The 20,854-nt window shown below is 34.2% G+C and overlaps 3 protein-coding genes and 1 long non-coding RNA gene across 5 annotated transcripts; 1 reads left to right on the top strand and 3 right to left on the bottom strand.

Annotated features, from left to right (window-relative positions):
• The first annotated feature begins 2,569 nt into the window (after window positions 1–2,569).
• Window positions 2,570–6,708, top strand: LOC125215274 (beta-fructofuranosidase, insoluble isoenzyme 1-like). The gene is made up of 7 exons (XM_048116646.1): window positions 2,570–2,800; window positions 4,550–4,558; window positions 4,648–5,507; window positions 5,595–5,753; window positions 5,890–6,134; window positions 6,202–6,298; window positions 6,381–6,708. The coding sequence occupies exons 1-7, from the start codon at window positions 2,629–2,631 to the stop codon at window positions 6,564–6,566; spliced, it is 1,728 nt and encodes a 575-aa protein (XP_047972603.1). The 5' UTR covers window positions 2,570–2,628; the 3' UTR covers window positions 6,567–6,708.
• On the bottom strand, window positions 4,792–9,225 carry LOC125215273 (pentatricopeptide repeat-containing protein At4g21065-like). 2 transcript variants are annotated; one of them, XM_048116645.1, is made up of 5 exons: window positions 7,325–9,225; window positions 5,577–5,649; window positions 5,338–5,491; window positions 5,124–5,229; window positions 4,792–5,047 (listed from the first exon to the last, which is right to left on the bottom strand). In XM_048116645.1, the coding sequence occupies exon 1, from the start codon at window positions 9,176–9,178 to the stop codon at window positions 7,343–7,345; it is 1,836 nt and encodes a 611-aa protein (XP_047972602.1). In that variant the 5' UTR covers window positions 9,179–9,225; the 3' UTR covers window positions 4,792–5,047; window positions 5,124–5,229; window positions 5,338–5,491; window positions 5,577–5,649; window positions 7,325–7,342. The 2 variants fall into 2 exon arrangements, with proteins under 2 accessions (XP_047972602.1, XP_047972601.1); XM_048116644.1 differs by having other exon boundaries at window positions 4,792–5,229.
• Window positions 9,226–12,482: 3,257 nt separating this feature from the next.
• LOC125215689 lies at window positions 12,483–13,443 on the bottom strand. The gene is made up of 2 exons (XR_007175295.1): window positions 13,355–13,443; window positions 12,483–13,197 (listed from the first exon to the last, which is right to left on the bottom strand). It is a non-coding gene; the product is annotated as an uncharacterized LOC125215689 (long non-coding RNA).
• Window positions 13,444–13,974: 531 nt separating this feature from the next.
• Window positions 13,975–20,195, bottom strand: LOC125210996 (kinesin-like protein KIN-5C). The gene is made up of 23 exons (XM_048110666.1): window positions 20,017–20,195; window positions 19,800–19,929; window positions 19,381–19,539; window positions 18,941–19,290; window positions 18,713–18,851; window positions 18,463–18,560; window positions 18,206–18,362; window positions 17,937–18,006; window positions 17,764–17,840; window positions 17,485–17,538; window positions 17,329–17,409; window positions 17,148–17,259; window positions 16,977–17,063; window positions 16,720–16,895; window positions 16,406–16,567; window positions 16,213–16,320; window positions 15,971–16,129; window positions 15,803–15,886; window positions 15,518–15,723; window positions 15,341–15,442; window positions 14,942–15,051; window positions 14,642–14,793; window positions 13,975–14,391 (listed from the first exon to the last, which is right to left on the bottom strand). Exons 1-23 carry the CDS (start codon window positions 20,073–20,075, stop codon window positions 14,194–14,196), a joined length of 3,030 nt encoding a protein of 1,009 aa, XP_047966623.1. The 5' UTR covers window positions 20,076–20,195; the 3' UTR covers window positions 13,975–14,193.
• Between the last annotated feature and the right edge of the window lie 659 nt (window positions 20,196–20,854).

The raw sequence follows: 20,854 nt of genomic DNA, 5'->3' as shown, positions 1-20,854 counted from the left end.
GAACGTAATAAACAAAAATCCATTTTTTTCTCATAGGGAAAATATAAATGTACATAATATTGCATTAGCTCTGAAATTTTAAACTGGTTTTGTATTGCTAACTCTCCCTATTTTTATGCATTTCGGCATCGAGTTATAACTGAACTGAAGTCAAATCTTAAATTTAAAATATGGATTACATGTACATAACTGGACATAATTTATAAACTTAAGAAAACATTTATCACATAATTATTTCCAAATTAAGCTCAAAATTGTACGAATTTATCATAAAAATTTTATTCATCTATTTTTTAAAGTTATATAAATTTAAAGTATAAGGGTGATTATGTACGTGTACATTCATCTTTATTTTTAAAATATTGCGTCGTACTCGTACATATATTTAGATGGAATCAGTCACACTGTTTCAATGTATATAGACAAATTTGACACTTGACTTATAAGAATCTCTTGGTACTTTAACTTTATTACTTGAGTTAGGCTTCTTTCTCGATAGAGTTGACATGAATCAATCAACCAAAATCTTCAACATAGATTTTATGATGGGTATGAATAAATTATTTATGTTATCTATAATGTACATATTGTTGTGATTATACCATACTGTCATTTAATTTATTTGGTGGATGCAAAATTTGTCTTCCGTACGTGGCAATTTTTGTCAGGTATGTATTAATGAATTTCAGAAAATTAAGAATCAATAAATTGATCATGAACAACCAAATAAATAATGTACTTGAACGTTGGAGTGAGTCAGTGAACAACAATATGCATTCTACAAATTAATTTCAATTGAGTTTAAAAAATTGAAAACAATTTTCTCTTAAAAATTAATATTAGAGCATCCGCAATGGTCGGCTAGCGACCGGCTAGCCGATTCGCCGCGCTAGCCGAACCATTGCAATCGGCGAGGACGAAATCGGCGAGCGGATCGGCGTGGGCTGGCCGATCGCTCGTCGTTGGCCGATAGCTACTGGCCGATCGGCTAGTCGGCCATTGTGGCGCCGCCCGATCGGGCCAGCTTATTTTTTAATTTTTTTTAATTCTTTTTTAATTATTTTTTTAATTCTTTTTTAATTCTTTTTTTAATTCTTTTTTTTAATTTTTTTTTATTCTTTTTTTAATTTTTTTGAAAAATTATATAAACGCGATTTTCTCTATCTCTAAATTTCTAGTACAAGAGCAACATCTAGCGATGGACAACAACAACTAGCCCAATACAAAATTAAGACCTAAAACAAAAACATGTCATACCGTCGAATTTGACCACAATGAGAACCCCGTTCGGCTAGCGGCAAACTATAACGATTGATTCAAGGCATACTAACATTTTTTTATGTATTTTTTTAATAAATTAGTGAGGAGTAGAGTGGGGCGGTGGCTCGTGTGTGGAACCCGGATTTTTTTTTATTATGCAATTTTTTTATTTTTAGTTAATGTACTTTTTTTTTTTAAAAAATAAAATTAATGAATTTTCCCGTATATGTCTCGTAAATTTAATTCGGTAATTTAATCGTAATTTTAATTCGTAAATGTAGTAAGCACCATTGCGGATGCTCTTATAGCTAGATTTTGCGTTACATGTATTGCCTACCACCCACGATATATTTATGTAGTAGAATTTAATTTGGAACTTTCTTTATTCTGTTTATACTAATATTATTTTATTTCATTATTTCTTGACCAATCTATGATAGCAAAAATTTCATTGATTTGTTTACGGCAGCACGCGACCGGTTGGGATTTTTATTTTTCTAATTCTTCTTAAATTTTATTTCAAGGAATCCAATTTGAATTAATAGGTCACATAAACTATTGAAAAAAGCAAAAAAGACAGTAAATCAATTTTAATTATGTATCCATGAAATTGGACCGGGATTAAAAACCCAAAGCATGGTTCTATTTAATTAGACTTAGAAATATTTTTTTATTATATTAGATTTAGGTAGTTTGAACGTTGTTTAACCTAATCATTATGAGCAAAACTGAATTTATTTTATTTTATAAGTCCAAAAACATAACTTTATCACCATGATATTAACATGATACAAAACTAAATTTCTAAAACAATATTTTTATCATCATGATACAAAAGTGAATTTGTTTTACTCCATTTTAGAAGCAAAATATTTTAACTTTAGCAAACTGTTGAGGGAAAAAAAGAGAGAGAGAACCGTCCCTAAATTTCTACTTTTATTATAAGTCATGTCTTTTGTCTTTTATTAAAATCCAAAATGTTGCTCCTATCTTATTTATTTACGAGAATTAATAACTTAACTTTTTAATTACAATCATAGTCATAATTCCTGCACATATACATATATTCTCCTAATTCTTTCACTAGCAATAGCTTGAATATCCTATCCAATAATCTCACATACAAAAAGGTTAAATAACTAAATATAAATTCTACAAAACATTATTTTATTTTGACTAAAAATAGTGTGATCCGATCCTTAATTTTTTTTTTTTAAAATACGAAAAAAACTCTATTGACTTTTCTCATCATATACCAGCTATTTTCCTCAGTTTGTTTCCTATAAATTCTCATCTTCTTCCTCCATAATCGCACTCAACTACTTATCTTTCTCTCTCTCTCTTCACTCATTCCTTTTTTTGGTAAACATGAAGCTCTCTCTCTGCCTCTATCTTTCTCTTTCAGCTCTGATTTTACTCAACCATGGCGTCGACTCTTTGCATAAAATCTACCCCGAGTTTCAGTGCCTCGCTGCCACTGATGTGCAGCCTCTTTACCGAACCGGCTACCATTTCCAACCCGCTAAAAATTGGATGAATGGTACGTCCAATTTCTCCCCCTCGTTTTAAACGTCACCAAAAATGTCGTTTTGTACATGAGTGAGACAAATTATAGTACTAAAGAGCTAAGAAATTTGACCAGATTTCGTGATTTAAATGACTGTTCTCATGTGATTATAATAATGGAATATGTAGTACATACATAATTGTCTTAGTAATTTTTTTATTTTTTTATGGATTCATTTTCTTGCATTTGCATGTGTGTTTTGTACGTGAAAACGTGACTAGATTCGATAATTGGATCAGATTTTTTCTGAGGATACAACAAATCTAGTGTTTTTGTTTGAATAAAAGTAGTGTAGTATTTTCAATTTTGTTATGCGATATGTTGCATATACTGACATTTATTTCACTGTGATTTGATTTTGTGTTTGCTGGGAATTTTTGTCTTGTTTGGTGGAAGTCAAACATTTCAATTTTACTCAATTTCTTGGAATTTTCGCATATTAATGTCTGGATAGTTTTGATTGACTAGAACTATTAGTATATCTTAATTAATCTGTCCAATGAGTTATTGTAACTTGTCACATTTTTATTTATGTGCATGCGTGCAAGTATAATAGTATATATGACATCTACCAATAAACAATTTTTATAAGCACCAAATTCAAAAGAGACTGAATTTATACAAAAGATGGCATGGGCAAGAAAAAGGTTAAACTACTAGTACAAAATATAAGGTGACTAGTGCTAAAAAAATCTATATGATGCACTTTGAAAGTACTCGAAAAACTTAACGATGAGCCTAATAGAGCACTATTGTGCTCGGAAGGTGCTTGGTATTTTTTGTTTATTGACAACTGTCAGGCTTATACTTACTATTTTTTGTGCTAGGTAAACAAAGTTTTTCACGTGACTGATAATTATTTTCTAGCTGTATATTTTAACTGCTCATAAATTAACGCAATTAGTAGGCCCTTTAAACAAAGTAGTAGCTCCTAACACAGTTATTACTTATTAGTGTATTGCAATATCATTATAAATTAACACACTCTAAAACTATATACTCCCTCCGTCCCAGATAATTTGTCCCAGTTTTCTATTTCGGTTCGTCCCATAAAATTTGTCCCACTTCACTTTTACCATTTTTGGTAATGGACCACATATTCCATTAACTCATTCCTACTCACATTTTATTATAAACTAATATATAAAGGTAGGACCCACATTTCACTAACTTTTTCAACCCACTTTTCATTACAATTCTTAAAACCTGTGCCCGGTCAAAGTGACCCGAATTATCCGGGACGGAGGGAGTATTCCACAACCAGAGGGTCCCACCAAACTCAAGTAGATGCCAGCTAATTTTGAAGTTAAGTATGATTAAGGTTCTGAAAATTCTGTAAATTTGCATGCATGCAAGTATTATATTTATAGTACTACTACTATATGAAATGTTTCAAGTATTTCTTCTGTGGTCCCTATACAATTTGAATCATACTTTCTGGCCATTTCAGAAGCACATAATGCAAATGAAATTTATTACAGTAGTTATGTCTATGGCTGAATCATGCATTATTTTCAGACTGTATATACATCAACTTCAAAAAACACACACATAACTTACTCTATTGATTGTGTGAATTTACTCCACTATAATTAAGTAATCTGCTTTAAATTTGATGAATCCCAACACTCTAAATTCTTGGCCCACTGTAGTATGTGATTCTAATGGATTTACCTCTTTTCATGTACCTCGATGGCGATTTAAACGGTGCACAAATACCAGATCCGAATGGTGAGTTCTTTCTCCTTCTCCGTCTACGTCTCTTGGTCTGTTGTTTTTGTGTGACATGTGGCTAAAAAACTCGGTCTGGTCTTGAACAGGGCCGATGTATTACAAAGGATACTATCACCTCTTCTATCAGTACAATCCGAACGGTTCTGTATGGGGAAACATAGTGTGGGCTCATTCCGTCTCACAAGACTTGATCAACTGGAAAAAATTAGACGCAGCAATCTACCCATCACGGCCGTTTGATAAATTTGGGTGCTGGTCGGGTTCAGCAACGGTTCTTCCTGGTGGTAAGCCCATCATCCTATACACAGGCATCACAGACGAGCACAACACACAAGTCCAAAACTATGCTATCCCGGCCAACCTATCAGATCCATTACTTACTGAGTGGATCAAGCCCAACAACAACCCCTTGATCGTCCCAGATAGGTGGATCAACAAGACTGCGTTCCGTGACCCAACAACAGCATGGTTGGGGAGAGACGGTCTCTGGAGAATAACCATAAGCGGTGTTGTTAGGCAAATGGGGATCGCTCATTTATACAAGAGTCGGGATTTCACGCACTGGATTAAAGCCAAGCATCCGTTGCACGCTGTGGCTGGGACTGGGAATTGGGAATGTCCCGAGTTCTTTCCTGTTTCAGAGACTGGAAGCAATGGACTCGACACTTCTGTTTTGGGGCCAAGAGTTAAGCATGTGTTGAAAATCAGCCTTGACGATACTAGATATGAGTACTACACAATAGGGACATATTACACCATAACTGATAGGTACATACCTGATGAAGGCATGATTGATAACCGGAATGGATTGAGGTATGATTATGGCAACTTCTATGCCTCCAAATCCTTCTTTGACCCTTCTACGAATAGAAGGATTGTGTGGGGTTGGGCGAACGAGTCAGATTCGGTTAACGATGATGTTAACAAGGGCTGGTCAGGAATCCAGGTAATAAATGTTGATAAAAATTAGCTTAAATTAAATATATATACATATAAATATACTAGTTTCACTCACATGATGTTCATATTGCAGTTGATCCCGCGTACAATATCTCTTGATCCCAACGGCAAGCAATTGCTATTGTGGCCTATTAAAGAAATAGAAACACTAAGGGCAAACATGGTTGAATTGAACAACAAGAAGCTTGTAAAGGGTGAGATGGTTGAAATCAAAGGAATAACAGTTGCACAGGTATTGTTTTCTCTCCAAATAATGCAACCACTATTGCTTTGATGCTTTATACTATATGGGAAGTTCGTGTATACATGACTGCTTTCATGTTAGATACCTACTACATATGAATTGATATGGAATGTAAACATGACAGGCCGACATAGAAGTGACCTTCTCCTTTGATAGCTTGGACAAAGCTGAACCATTTGATCCTAGTTGGGATAGATATGATGCGCAAAAACTTTGCAAGCAAAAGGGTTCAACTGTTCAAGGTGGATTAGGGCCGTTTGGGTTATTAACATTGGCTTCAAAAAACCTTGAAGAATACACCCCGGTTTTCTTCAGAGTTTTTAAGGCCCTAGACAAGCATATAGTCCTTATGTGTTCTGACGCAACAAGGTTAGTTTACATATATTACAAAGGCATAGATTGATAAATATGTGACGCATTTGAATTAATCTTACAGGTCCTCTTTAAATAACGAAGAAGGCGCATACAAGCCATCATTTGCAGGATTTGTAAACGTAGATCTGACTCAAAAGAAACTCTCTCTCAGAAGTCTGGTATGTTTTTTATCTTAGCTTCTGATGAAGATTTTATATTCCAAAATAAGAAATATGCATTGATCATAATTATCATTTGCAGATTGATCATTCTGTTGTAGAGAGTTTCGGTGTTCAAGGCAAGACTTGCATTACATCGAGGGTTTATCCCGCGCTAGCATTAGGCGATGAAGCACATTTATTTGCATTCAACAACGGCACTCAATCCATCAAAATTGACAATTTAAAAGGTTGGACCATGAATAAACCAGAACATATGAACCAATAGTTAATGAGACAATGTATCATTAAGAGTAGTAAGTGAGCATAGTTTCGCATATGTTGCTGCTATCTTTATACGCAAGTTCTCGAATTGCGGATGTAACTTTCAAAGCCTATCATTTTCATTGGAACCATGACTACTTAATACATATGACATGTATTATGTATAATTTTCTGTATTGTCTATGTTCAAAAGATAGATAGGAGAATGCTTAACAAATGAACCTTCTTAAACAATGCAACATTGTAGAAGTATTGTGCCTTTAGGGATACCAATCAATGGTGTACACAATATCAAACACAACTATCTCATTACAACCACATACCTAATGCCATATATATAAGGAACACGGGTTAGTTCTAGGATAATCTAGTTCATTTCACAAATTTGCAACTTGTTTAGTGTTAAAGGCTCTTAATTGGTCCAGAAAGTTCTCCAAAATTTAATTCCTGTTGAATGCTCTCCAACATCGGTAGGACCCTTTTTCAACAAAACTATGTTTTTATTGAGTTTACGTAGAGGAGATAATTGGTTAATTCTTACAAATAAATCAAACATCACTTAGTGAAAGTACTTACTACATGTAAATTGAAAACATTATCACACTATGAATAACTCATTTCGGAATAACCATCAACTGAGTAACCCTCAAAGCAAACTACGCAAAGATGGCCATGTTTCATACTTCCGAGATATCAAAACAGTTGCATAAAGGAGAAGAAACAAAGCACGAAGGATAAAGGAAAGGATAGCTTTTAGCATACCAGACAATAGCAAAACATTCACCAATAATCACTGCAAGAACAAGCTCCGTCCTTGAAATGGTGGAAGCGATTTGCATCACGAACAACAAGTAACCTTTTCATGATCAGAGACACAAATTTGATGAACGTGTGACAGTCACCACAAACTCTAAGATTTTTCGTAATTCTAATGGGAGTTCCCTCAGGTGTGGCAATTAGTCCAAACGCAATTGCCAGCTTCTCGCTGTGTGTATGCAAGATATCCAACTTCAGTTCATCATCAATGTCATGTAGCACGAAATTCGTATCTGGAACATAGCCAGCCAGCTCCAGTTTCTCACGCAATTGCTTTAGTTGCTCGTATATCTCTCTCGACTGAACATGTGTATGGTCTCCAACGCCAAACTTATGAATCTTGTTTTCCACTTCAATCCAAGTCCAACCCGGAATTTTCTTTATACTTTGACGAGTCATTAGTTCCCTAACCTTGGCCACTTCTTTCCATCGACCAGCTTTGGCATAAATATTGGAAAGTAGTATATAATGCCCTGCATTCTGGGGTTGTAATTCGAGGAGGGACATTGCAGCCTTCTCCGCCAGTTCTACATCACCATGTATCCTACAAGCACCAATCAACGCAGCCCAGAGCCCCGCATCTTTTTCAATATTCATATCTTCAATCAAACTTAAGGCTCGTTCAAGTTTTCCAGAACGACCAAATAGATCAACAACGCAAGTGAAATGCTTCACATCCGGCCTCACTCCATACTTCTCTTGCATTAGCGAGAAAATCTCTAGACCCTCGTCAACCAAACCAGAGTGACTACAAGCGTGCAAGAGGGAAACGAACGTGATGTTATTAGGCAACACTCCATTTCCCAACATCATGCCAAACAAATCAAGAGCTTCCCGGCCTTCCCCATGGTAGCCATACGCCGCAATCATCGTGCTCCACGACACAACGTTCCTCTCCCTCATCCCGTCGAACTTCTCCCTCGCCAACTCCAAGCTCCCACATTTCGCATACATAGCAATCAAAGCAGTACCAAGAATCACATCCAACAAAAACCCCATCACCTTCACGTAATCATCCACAACCCCCGCCTTATGCATCGACCCCACCTTTGCAGAAGCATTGACAACATTAACCATCACAATCTTATCCGGCACAATTCCACCCTCTCGCATCCGATCAAACAACTCCAACCCCTCCTCCGGATTCCCACATTCAGTATAAGCCCCAATCATCACAGTCCAACTAACAAGGTCTCTCTCAGGCATTTCATCGAACACCCTCCCCGCATCCCCAATCACCTTGCACTTCGCATACATATCCACGAGCGCCGCAGCAACAAAAGTATAACAACAAAATCCACACTTGTAGACAAAACAATGCAACAATCTCCCCATTCCCAAATCCATAAAATTCCTACAAATCTTTATAACCACAGGCAAAGTGTAATCATCAGGCAAATCACCAGACCTCACATAATCCCTAAAAACTCTGCAACAGCTGAAAAAATCACCAGCTCTGGCAAACCCACCAATCATAACACTCCAAAAGTAAGAATTTTTCACATTAACATCACAAAACAATGCATACGCACTCTCCAAATCTTTGTGGAGTGTGTATGCGTGAAGAATTTTGTTAGCGGTGGAAAGCTCTGAGATTAAACCGTTGACAATCAGCTCGCAGTGAAGTTTTCTCAATTGGGAGATATTTTTGCTTTTAGGGAGTGAGGAAAGGTTGAATTTTTTTGAAAATTCAGATGCTGGAGCTTGAATTTGTGAGTGGGCTGCGGATTCGAGCACGGAGAGGAATCGGCGGCGGCCATGATTTGAAGGTAAGAGGATTTGTAACGTGAATTTGAGCATTGTTTATTGTGGCGGGAATGACAAATTCTGTCGTCGGAAACTAATTGAATGCGAAATTCGATTTAAGTTTTTGAAAAGAAGATTTTCGATATTAAAATTATTAAACAGAACAGTGAAATATTACGACCAATCAAGCATTTTCCATTTGATACGGGCAAACATAATCATAATTATATTGATAAAAACAAGCATGGGTTAGTTGTTAAATCATTACTCAATTTTAACTAAATTTTTATTGTCTTCACATTTTGATAAAATTTATGGATAGTAACTGTGAAATTAAATTTGGTACTTATGATATTAATTAAGGAATTAAGCCGTTAATATAATTTTAATATGTGGGGCACCATGAAAATCTTAATTTGTTTTGCAAACATTCTTGTTATTTAAATCCAGAAATGCAACACAAATCTTGGCTATAGGATTAAGTATTCTAATGATCAATAATTAATCAAAAATACGGAGGGTCATTACTAAGCAATTTTAGGTATTCTGATTTGATGTCGTGTTAAGATCATTTTAAGTCATCCCTTGTTAGGAGAAAGAATTGACCTAAAAATGTCCTATATATGATTTTGTTATGCGATCATGTATTTCCTAAATCTAGTTTTGCATAGATCAAAGCTCCTTCACCCATAACACATTATTTACAACAAATCTAAACATAGCTCACCATACTACTCTCTCTATGCAAATATAGATATCACGTTTTCCTATTTAGTCTGTTTTATTAAAAATATTATACTATTAGAATACTATATTTTCTTTTTCCATTAAAAAAATACTTTACCCACATTTTTCCTATTTTTTTGGAAAATATTTCTCAAATATTACTATAAAATTATATTTTCTTTTTCCATTCAACAAACAACAATATACTCTATCATCAATCAACTTTATTATGTATCAAATGAAATCTAGTTTGGGACGAAAGGAATTACTGTGATAAATTGTGGTCATTTTGTCCAACTTTTATTAAAAGATGTGTTATACTAGTAGACAATGCATTTTTTTTAATATCCAATGGAGTACTTGTAATTTATTCATGAGATTCTCATCATATATTGTAATTTTCCATACAATTATAATTTATCTATGAGATTCTCCTCATTTATACATATTTAAAAGGTGAATTTTGGCCATCATTGTGAACATTTGTGAATTTTGGGCAAACTATTAAATATTTATAAACTTTGGATTTTGAATGTAATTTTTTATTTATTTTGTTTATAACGTTGAATTCAATCATGACATTGTAACTGAATTCTCAGCTATTAAATACTCAATAAATCACATGGAGTAACAATGAACGATTAAATTAGACATTAAAATATAGCCGTTACAAAAACTCCCTGAATTCTCAGCCATTTCCATTTCTTCTTCTCAAACATTTATTGGCCCTATTAATTTTATATAATGCTCTTAACTTTTTTCTCCCTATAAATATTCTCATTTATCAAATCATCATACATCATCAAACAATTCTACTTTCGTAACTAAAAATATCGATAGAAAAATTCACGAGCTTTCTCTAATAAATGGTCATTGTGTTAGCATCATCTACCATGATTTCAGCAAGAAAAACTAGAGTTGAGATCGCCTGAAAGTACAACTCAAAATGACGATGAAATGTTTGGAAAAAAAGACTTAGAGATGGTGCTTTGGCAACTAGGTCATCAGTTTCCAACTTTTATATGTACTATTATAAAGTATAATGAGTAAGGTATTAAATGTGGTAATTGACATTAAAAAAATATTGTGATTGACTAAGTAGTGTGGGTAATTGATACTCCACTAAATAAGAAATTGTGATTTATTTAGTTTTCACACTAATTACTTACTCTTCTTATTGATTTAATTAGTATAGATTTAAGGATTTGATTAGTATAGATTTGATTTTGCAAAATAATCCGTGAGATTGCAGGTCACGTGTTACATGTATGTATGTTGTATTTTATTTTTCTCCCAATGTAAGTTTCCAAAGCTATATTTATTGAGTATTTTAAAATTAATTTTGTGTGTTTTTAGTATTAATTTATTTACTTTTAGAATAGATAATTATAGATATTGTAAAAACAAAAAAAAATATCAACTACTAATATATTTTATTTCAATAAAAAAGCTATTTGATTTTTTTATTTGTTTAATTATTTATGTTTGTAAATTCCTATATTTTTGAGCATTTAATAGTTAAAGCTAACAAAATGCGTGTACTAATACAATTAATATTCCTTATTTGAAAATGTTATTAAATTGGAATTGCATTAGACAAAGCCACGTATGTGTAAACATCGACATTTTAAAAGAGTTAAAGAGCAACGCTTAATATAATTAATTATATCAGTTATATTATCACATAAAATCAGCATCTAAAAACTCTTCAATTTATCGCATTAATTAATAGAAACGTAAATTATAAAGCGAAACGTTAATGAGTTTAACTTTTTTTAATGATAACCTATTTAATCTAGAAAAAATATTTTAGCAGCTGAACAACATTTGGTTTCTAACTCTTCTTTAATTTGATTTGGATGGTTTTTGTTATGATGTATTAACCTTCATTTAATTTAATTAAATTAATCTTTCTAATTGTATATTGTTGAAACTCACAGTAGAATCCCAAGTTGGCATTTCCTTGATCTACTACTATAAACATTCATTGCTTATTATACTACAATTCACAACCGAAATTATTTGGGAATTAACTCCAAAAATGTGTCCTAATGATTATTCAATCCTATTATAATTAAACTCCAATAACTTTTGAATCTTGAGATACAAAACGCAGTAAAGTTTAGAATTGATTGATCAATCCATAAATAAGTCCAAATGAATTTTCAAATCTTACTATAATTAAAAATTATTAATTAATTAAGTTTAAGATAGATATTTTTAGATTTGGTCGTTTAGGGTGTAGGGATTAAGTAACGGTCCATTTTATTTATACTCTTGAATTATGAAATATTTTTGAAATAAAATAAAAAAAAATTTATATTAATCTAAAATTATAAATGTATTTAATTAGAAATCGTATGTAATAATGTATCTGATGATACAAAATTATGAGTTCAGTATAATTCGAGTAAACATTTTGAGATAAGAATTAATTCTATTATATATACTTCATAAATGTGAATCCACAATTTCAAATTAATTAGTCTAAATATACCAGTATACTATAATTTTCAATATAATTAAATCAGTGTGTGCGGTGATAGTAGAGGATGAGATTCACTTTTTCTCAATCCGCATTTTCTTTTATTCGGGAAGCTGAACACAAATAATCATTAAATTATTTCCAAAATTAGACAAAACTTATTCATTAAATCATCAAAAGAATATTCTCCAAAAGGATTTACATAAATAAGATATACAAATAGAACATAAAGATGAAAGGATCTACGAAAATAAAGTAACTCTAACTTGAATGACTTGAATGAGTTATACGAAAATAAAGTATCTCTAACTTAAATAGTATAAACATTCTAACTTAAATAGTATAAACATTCAAGATATCACATTCTTATCCTCCAAGATGAATCTACGAAAATAAAGTAACTCTAACTTGAATGACTTGAATGAGTTATACGAAAATAAAGTAACTCTAACTTAAATAGTATAAACATTCAAGATATCACATTCTTATCCTCCAAGATTCAGTGAATGCACTGAGGATGAATGGATTGATAGCATAAACATTAGGTTTGCAGCTGCATCTTTACACGAGACACAGCTTTGCATAACCCATTAATCAACACATTATATTCATTAGACTCACACAGTTCCTCTTCCAACAATTTCCCCATGAGATTTGCAGCCACAAGGATCTTTCCAACCAATAAAAACCCTTTGACAAGAGTGGTAAAGGTGATTTACCAAATCAGGCTCGCACCAACCCTTCAAAAAACTGCCTGAAACCGGAAATCCAAAATCAGGTCCTTTCCAACTGGAAAAGGACCCAATCGCAACCCTCTGAAGCATTTCGTCAAACATATATAGTCAGCATCACAGGCAAAGATCTGAAATAGAATTTCGGATATGCTCAAAAGGAGTATCTAATTTGGAAAAATAAAATCAAATGGATCTGTGTTGGAAAAGAAAAGGCATAACAGAATATAATAGAAATAGCTAAACTGATTGAGCGATAACAACTAACAAGCGTAGTTGCAGAATTACCTCGGCGGCGGCCTTGACCTAGTGGTGGATGAATTGTGAAGAATTGGTGAAGGGAACGACAAATAAATAGGGAAATGGAAAAGCAAAACCCTAATCATAATAAAATAATAATACTATTAATTAATAATCGATATAAATTTAACAAATACTAGTACTAAGATTTAAAGAAAAATTGGATACGGTAAGATTTAAAAGCAATTAATTATATCACCAAATTTGATCAAATTCTACTAATCACAAATTTAATTTCGAACATATACAAACAAAACTATGGATACAAATTAGTATTGAACAATCTACATATTCATGTTGAACAATATGAAGATTTATCATTTATGCATATTCTTTTCGTAGTTTAGTCAAATTTTAGATGATTTCATAATAATTTGACATTAAAATATTAAATTATAGTTTCATTTTTTAAAACTGTCAATAATCTCATTCGTATATAAAACGGTAAGTTTTAGTTATGTTAAAAACACTTAGTAAAATTAACATTAAAAAATATTTATTTTAATCATTTTAAAAATTACCCAAAGTCAGACCGTGTTTTATACACATGATAAGTACAATTGCAATCATTTTAGTCATTTTTTATCTTTCAAAAGAAGATTTCAATCTGACAAATTTTCGCTCTTTCTTAAATAAGAGTGGCTAATGGAAAAATGATAAGTTTACAATATTCAGTAAATCCCAAGAAAGGATCCATTTGTATTGGATAATCCCTACAACAAAGACCAACAACTTTTCCCAATTCATATTGATGTATACAAGAACAAGTACAAATCCAGAGTTAGTGAGTGAGTCATCATGCCAAAAAGGTGAAGCCATGGCTGCTCCTAGTTGATCTCCGACAGCGGCTCACGAGGAGCAACCGGAGGCCTCACTTGCTTTGCATGAAAAGATTCAAATGGATGGTTTTCCCTGAACTCCTCTTGAAGGGCCTCCATTGGCACTGCTCGCAGTGACTCGATAGTCTCCTTGCCCGGAATATCAGGCTCACTTCGAACAGGTGTCATGCCAGTAGGCTCGTAATCCTAGCATCACGAAAGCAAAACCGAATGTCATTTTTGAGTAGGCTTAAACAGATTGACTGATATTAATGATGAACACAAGCTAAATGAAGCAATTAAACTGTGATATGTTTCGTGTCATTTCTTAAACTACACGAGATTTTCAAGAAGGATATAACCTGATGAAACTGAAACTTGCAAACTAATGAGACAGAAATTCTATACACAGCAGTTTGACAGGATAAGAATACTAATGAAGTAGAAAAGAACATACCGCATATTTCTGCCCAAAAGTATCAATAGCATGTTGCTCGATGCAGGCTGACTGCTGGGAATGATCGTTGACAAGATTCTGAATCGTTTCTGAGTGCTCTTTAGAGGTAGACAACACTTCAGAAACAGATGATTTCTCTTGTTCTGACAAGCCTGGATTAAAATAGATATAATGTCAATCCGAAGTGCATACCCATTTTAAGGTATAAACCATTCCATCAAATGCACAGCAAAGAATTCCATAACACAAGATTAAACATTGTAATTTTCAATTACTGTAGGAATATCAGGAAAAACTGACCATCAAAACACTGAATAATATCATCGCTATTTCTTTTGATGTCCTCCTCAACCAATTCTCTTGCAGACCCAATTTCAGCATCATGCTGTTCATTGCTATAATGCATATTCCTGAAAAGATGCATTCCACCAAGAATAAAGCACTTAATGCATACAATAATTTCAAACAGAATCCATTAAAATCCATTAAGATCATATATCGACAGAGAATGAACACAGAGTGTTTGATACCTACTGATCTTATAGCTATTAAAAAGGAGCAGGCGTCACAAATGGATACAAATTGTAGGATCCAGAAAGTAAGATGGTATTTGGATTAGCCAGTGAGTGTAGCATTTAGTCTGTCCTTTTTCCTTTCAGAGGAATAATCGAACAAGTCTTTTATAGTAAATGAACCAACCTAACATGTGCATCAATGGCTAATGAATTTTGCTTTCCCATGTCATTTAAAGATTCTTGCATTGTATGCCACCGCTTCAAAGCAGTATCAGCACTGCTTCCACTGAGTAAGAAAGGACAAGAAATCAGTAAAAACGGATAAGACAAAACAATGATTTCATAGCAGCAATATTCTCACCATTTCTGCATGAGCAACTCCATACGACAATGCTTGGCTGCAGAGAAATCAGCATTTTCCTTAAAACTACTATCTGCATGTGAAAAGGAATCCTGCCACTTTCTTTTAAGATCTGTTGTAATTCCATCAATTGTAGAAACATGGCCATCCAAGAATATCTTATTTCCGATTGCACTATCCTTAAGACTATCCAGCTTTGCTTCCACCTGTAAACAAAAGATTGCATATCAATAGAATGCAAACATAAAAAACAGACAACTGAACTGAAGAAAAAAATATCAGAACCATCTCTTTCTGACGAAGCATGCATTTAGAAACAAGAGAGGTCATATCAGCAATGAGCTTCTCTGCTTCTGACTTTGATTGTTCCTGCAAACATCAAACGTGTTAGAGACTTAGAGTAAAAAGAGAGTAAAATTGAAGCATAGTAAAAAATGTCAACTAGAGGGAAACCTCATAAGAATTCCGAAATTCTGCTATGCTCTTCATCTGAGTTTCATCAACTTGAGTTGCATGACATTTGAGGCTTTTAGATTCTTCCAAAATCTTATCAACACATCCATGAATAGATTCTGATGTACTTGTTAGGTGTTCTGTACTTGCAATAAATCTCTGCATATACAAAATGTATCTACTTAGGATAAAAAATACTGGAAAGAGGCCCAAAAAGATTCTACATAGTGAATATCCAAAACCTGTCGAAGCTCCCTTGCCAAGTGAGCCATTTCCCCTTGATGACTAGATAAAATATCATGAAGATCATTGAAAACTGATTTCACTTCAACAGCTTCAGCAGCTAAAAACTGAACAATTCAGAAGCATTAGACTCTACCTAACAAAGCAATGACCACCGGTAAAATAATCAGTAAAAGGAAAGTGTTCGCTTACTGCTTCAATAGACTGTGAATTACAAGAAGCCAAAGCAGAAAGTTCCTCCAGAGCAGCATTACTACCAGCTTTGTGCAGATGGACAACATTTTGTACTGCCTCAAAATGAGATACATACAAAGCCCTTGAAGAACTCACTTTCTGTTTTAGTTCCACATGAGCCTACGAGAAACATCCAGTCAGATGACTGCATATACTGACGTGCTAGCTTCAGACAAGCAGAACTAATGTTCCAGATCACTCATTAACTTAAACTACAAGGAAAGATGCAAAATTTTAGCGAGTAGCAACCACCTAATACAGTTTTTGCAAACCTTATCATGTATCTGTAGAAAAGAGTTGCAGAGGTTTTCAACACACTGGAGGTGCTCTCTTTGCCGGGATACAGATGCAACCAGTGAGCTAGAAATGGTATTAAGCTGCTGGGTAAGATCAAATGTGAATGTATTCACAGTCGATCTGTTATCAGCATTCAGTTTGTCCTCTCTGGCTGAAAGAAATAACCATTGCAAGCTCTGAGTTGTGTAGGACTAAAATCTCGAAACTAGAGGATACAAAAAAAACTGCTTACCAATTTTGAGAAAGAGTGAAGCATTATCCTTCTGAGACTTCTCAAGATCAGCTCGCAAAACACATGCTTGATGAGCTAATGCATTCTCTGTAAAATTATCAGAAGACTTGTTAGACACTAAGGAGTGGGCACCATACAAGAAAAGTCCAACTGCAGGTTATAACCAAATACCTGCTTTTTTCTGTTCAGAGATGATAAAGTCTCGCTCTTTTAGGGAATATTTGCAAAGCCTTAGCTCATCTTCAGTGTTTGATAACAACTTGGTAGTTGAGTCTAAATCTTTCTGCAAACATCTAGGCATAAGACTCAGGAATCATATAACACAAAACAGCAACCTGTAAATATAACTTACTTGGGTTGCATCAAGTTTGTTGCTCAAAGCACAGCATTGTTGGACCTGGTCATCATATTTTCCTTGCAATTCCTCTGTTTTCTGTGTACATAATCAACTTTTAGATTTTAAAGATTTCACTTTTAGCTAGATCCTGAAAAGAATCAAGTGTGTTACCTTCTGATGGTTTTCCATGGTCACTGTCATTTGTTCAATCTGATCAGCCATAGCCTAAACAATAAACCAAAAACAATAATGATGCAATGACAAATAACATGATGTATATTAATTCATTTGCTAATTCATAATTTTAGTTAAAAAAAATTCAAAAGGAAATATGGTTATTCTGAGCAACATATGCCTCTCACCATGGAATAATATGTGAAAATATTCAGTGAACCAGAAGGCCAAAGTTGAATGGACAAAAAAAAGAAAAATTATTCGAAGTATGTGCACCTTTCTCTCACTCTCCTCTTGATAGTACCGCTCCTTAGGGATGTACACACCATTCTTCTCCCGTGCAGCATATACCTCTGTGTGTGTGGGAGTGAATTAAAATCTAAAAAGTAGTATGACTTTAAAAGAAGCTTAGATGAATGAATAGCTAACTAGAGAAAAATAAGAAGTACCTGTTTTCAGTCTTTCTATTTCACCATAGAGATCTTTGATAAGAGTCGACTTCATCATTTTTTGGTTCACCTATAAGTAGAGATATCACAGTGTTAGGATGAGCCATCCAAAATTACATATTGTCACAGAAATGCAAACCAATCAACAAGATCATAATGTTCAGGATCAGTATTTTATCCCAAAGTTAACTGTGATGAATATGAGAAAACTCTGTAAGTTCAGTTAGTATGTCAAGAGGAGCTATGAAAAGATAACTGTTACAACGGACCTCAGGCTTATTCTTTATGTTCTTAGCCCTATGGGCATAATCTAGTGTGCTGAGGGTCTCCTCAAGACAATGTACAGCTGGTGATACTGTGGCAATGATACATGTCTTTGTTCTTCCCCCCAATGAATCTCGTAGAAGACGTGTTAGCTTGCTGTCCCTGTTGAGTGACATAAAACATAGTACTCAGTTGTACTCATAAACAAACTGCAATAATGCAATTTGTTTGAAACAATCAAGTTCATGATTGAAGATTCAACCTGTAAGGAATATGCCCGCCATGCTCGACAAGAGCATTTATTACACGCCCTAAGGTAAGTAAACTTTTGTTTATTTCTCCAGCCTCTCTTGCCCTTCCCTAGAAACATTGATGAATAATATATAAGAAAAATGAAGAGATAATTATAAGTTATAACTAGAGAAAATAAATTAAGCACTATGATATTAAAACTTCAACAGATTGTCTAACAGATTATAACTAAAAGACTTCAGCAAGATGCGAGATCTTACCTCCCTAGCACCAGAACGTGAGATGTTCTCGGAACCTGCCAAATCAACCAAATTCAACTTGCCACATTTTATTAGTTCTTCGCCTTCAGGGGTTGCTTCCTTTATATGAATTGTTACAGAAAATAGAGAATGTGACCGACTGCAACCAAAAACAATAAAAGAAAGGGAATCAATTTTGATTTATTTCATCAGAATATGTAAAACCATATTCAGTTCAGAATGTAAAACCTTGATTGTTTATTCAACAAGGTTTCTGCAGTTCGACGCTTTGCAGATCCCCTTTCAAGTAACGTGAAAATCTCAAAAGCACTTGTCACGATCTCCTCTTCGAGTCCTCTCACAAGAACACCACCTTTGCCATCTTCCATGAGTGGCAATTGTTTTTTCTGCTTTTCTTCCAAGGCAATTTTAGATATTTCATCAGGGGCCAGCAAATCGGTTATTTCTTCATTGTATAACTCCAAGAAAGTGACTTTCACGCTATACTCTGCACATTGACCTTCTAGAGTATCGAATATTTGCTTTACTGCTCTGGGTATGACTCCTGCTCCTGGAGGCAATTCTCCATTTGGACCACTCTTCAAGATAAAAGTAAATCAAGCTTCAAAACAAACTCAGCCACCCAACAAAAACAAAAAAGGTAATTGAAACTGGATTATGTAGTTTACCTTCGACCTCTTGCATTCTCCCTCCATGGTGTATGTTTTTCCAGTTCCAGTTTGTCCATAGGCAAAGATTGTACAGTTAAAACCATCCAAAACCTCATTTACTATCGGGATAACTGCTTGGTCATATAGATCCTTCTGCTGGGAATTAGGCCCAAACACCTACATATGAAAATTAACTAAAACACAGTTCTTGTAAATTTGAAATGCGTGCCAAAACCCTAAAGCTACTCATTTCTTCAACAACACTCATTTTAAACTCAACTCGATTCGCCCCAAAACCTAAAGCCAAATGCTTCTACAATATTTTATTTCAATTGAATCATAAAGAAAAAATCACTACAACAACAATACACCATACAAATCAATGCTCATTCACGAAAACTAGGAAAATGAAATCGTATTAGAATATGAAAATTAACCTTGTCAAACATAAAAGTTCTATCGATATGTTTTCCAGCGATATTCTGCGAAACGGAGACCTCTCTCTGGTACTCATTGCACGTAACCACCTGCGGCGCATTGTTCCGCAACTCATCGTCGCTAAACGGTCTGAGAAATGGCGAATTAAATCATGTCGAAATGAAACACAAATGCAGCAAGAAAAAAAGCCCTAATTTTCAAATTGATGCGCGCTACCTGCAACGGAGGAGAACTTGAACATTGACGCCTTTCTCCTTCTCGTGACGAGACGACATATCTGAGCTTCCCGCACTTAGGTATGCGTCTGAGATCTGCTATCGATCGCAATTGGTTGCTCCACTATGTGTGGTGTGTGAGAATTGAAGAGCGGAAAGTGGAGCGGGATGAATCTGGTTTGATAATTTGAATTTTTGAAGAAGCGCTCACTCACACTCTCTCTCTCTAAATACACTGTGTTAACTGTAGCTGAGCCGTCAGATCATGAAGTTGAGATCGGACGATTCAAGATACATCTCAGAATTTGGGTTTAAATTCTCGCGACTCAGTTTAGTCGGGTTGGGCCTTCGGATCCGAATTATGTGGGTTTGCTGTGAGTAGTTCAAGCTGGGCTTAGGCCCATTCGATTTATCTGAATTTTGGGTATAACCTTTTTTTATTCGTTACGTGTATTAATTTCAAATTTTGCTTTTACAAGAAAAATTTTGCCACTTGCCAAATGATGATCAGAAAATTTCATTAAATTCAAATTTTTAGAGATATGGTTGATCTCATGCTAAGGTAGCATTGTCCTAAGTCCTAACCTTTTGAGATTAGGATTCACTTTTATTCTTCACTCATTGTTTATTGCCAACGACCTACCGCATTGCCTCTGCCTTCGACTGCCACCGGCGACTTCTTCATTCAGTCCGGCCACACAAATTTTGTTTCATGAATCTATCATTGTTGCCAGAGTTGTAGTGTACCTCCTTATTTACATGCGGTTCAAACTTTACTTGTCATTTGCTACAAAGAAATATTATATGTAACTACTAATTTATACTAATTGTAGAAGTTA

Source organism: Salvia hispanica, chromosome 3, assembly GCF_023119035.1.
Source record: "Salvia hispanica cultivar TCC Black 2014 chromosome 3, UniMelb_Shisp_WGS_1.0, whole genome shotgun sequence".
NCBI classification, from domain to species: Eukaryota; Viridiplantae; Streptophyta; class Magnoliopsida; order Lamiales; family Lamiaceae; genus Salvia; species Salvia hispanica.
Note: the sequence above shows the minus strand (reverse complement) of the source record. Positions and strands in the feature narration are given on the sequence as shown.

Excerpts from the sequence above, each read along its gene's own strand:
- LOC125215274 (XM_048116646.1), top strand. The coding sequence starts at position 2,629 with ATGAAGCTCTCTCTCTGCCTCTATCTTTCTCTTTCAGCTCTGATTTTA. Across the intron at positions 6,135-6,201 it reads ATGTGTTCTGACGCAACAAG|GTCCTCTTTAAATAACGAAG; the intron begins GTTAGTTTACAT and ends TTAATCTTACAG. Across the intron at positions 6,299-6,380 it reads AACTCTCTCTCAGAAGTCTG|ATTGATCATTCTGTTGTAGA; the intron begins GTATGTTTTTTA and ends TATCATTTGCAG.
- LOC125215273 (XM_048116644.1), bottom strand. The coding sequence starts at position 9,178 with ATGCTCAAATTCACGTTACAAATCCTCTTACCTTCAAATCATGGCCGC.
- LOC125210996 (XM_048110666.1), bottom strand. The coding sequence starts at position 20,075 with ATGTCGTCTCGTCACGAGAAGGAGAAAGGCGTCAATGTTCAAGTTCTC. Across the intron at positions 19,540-19,799 it reads GAACTTTTATGTTTGACAAG|GTGTTTGGGCCTAATTCCCA; the intron begins GTTAATTTTCAT and ends TTTCATATGTAG. Across the intron at positions 18,363-18,462 it reads GGCGGGCATATTCCTTACAG|GGACAGCAAGCTAACACGTC; the intron begins GTTGAATCTTCA and ends GTCACTCAACAG.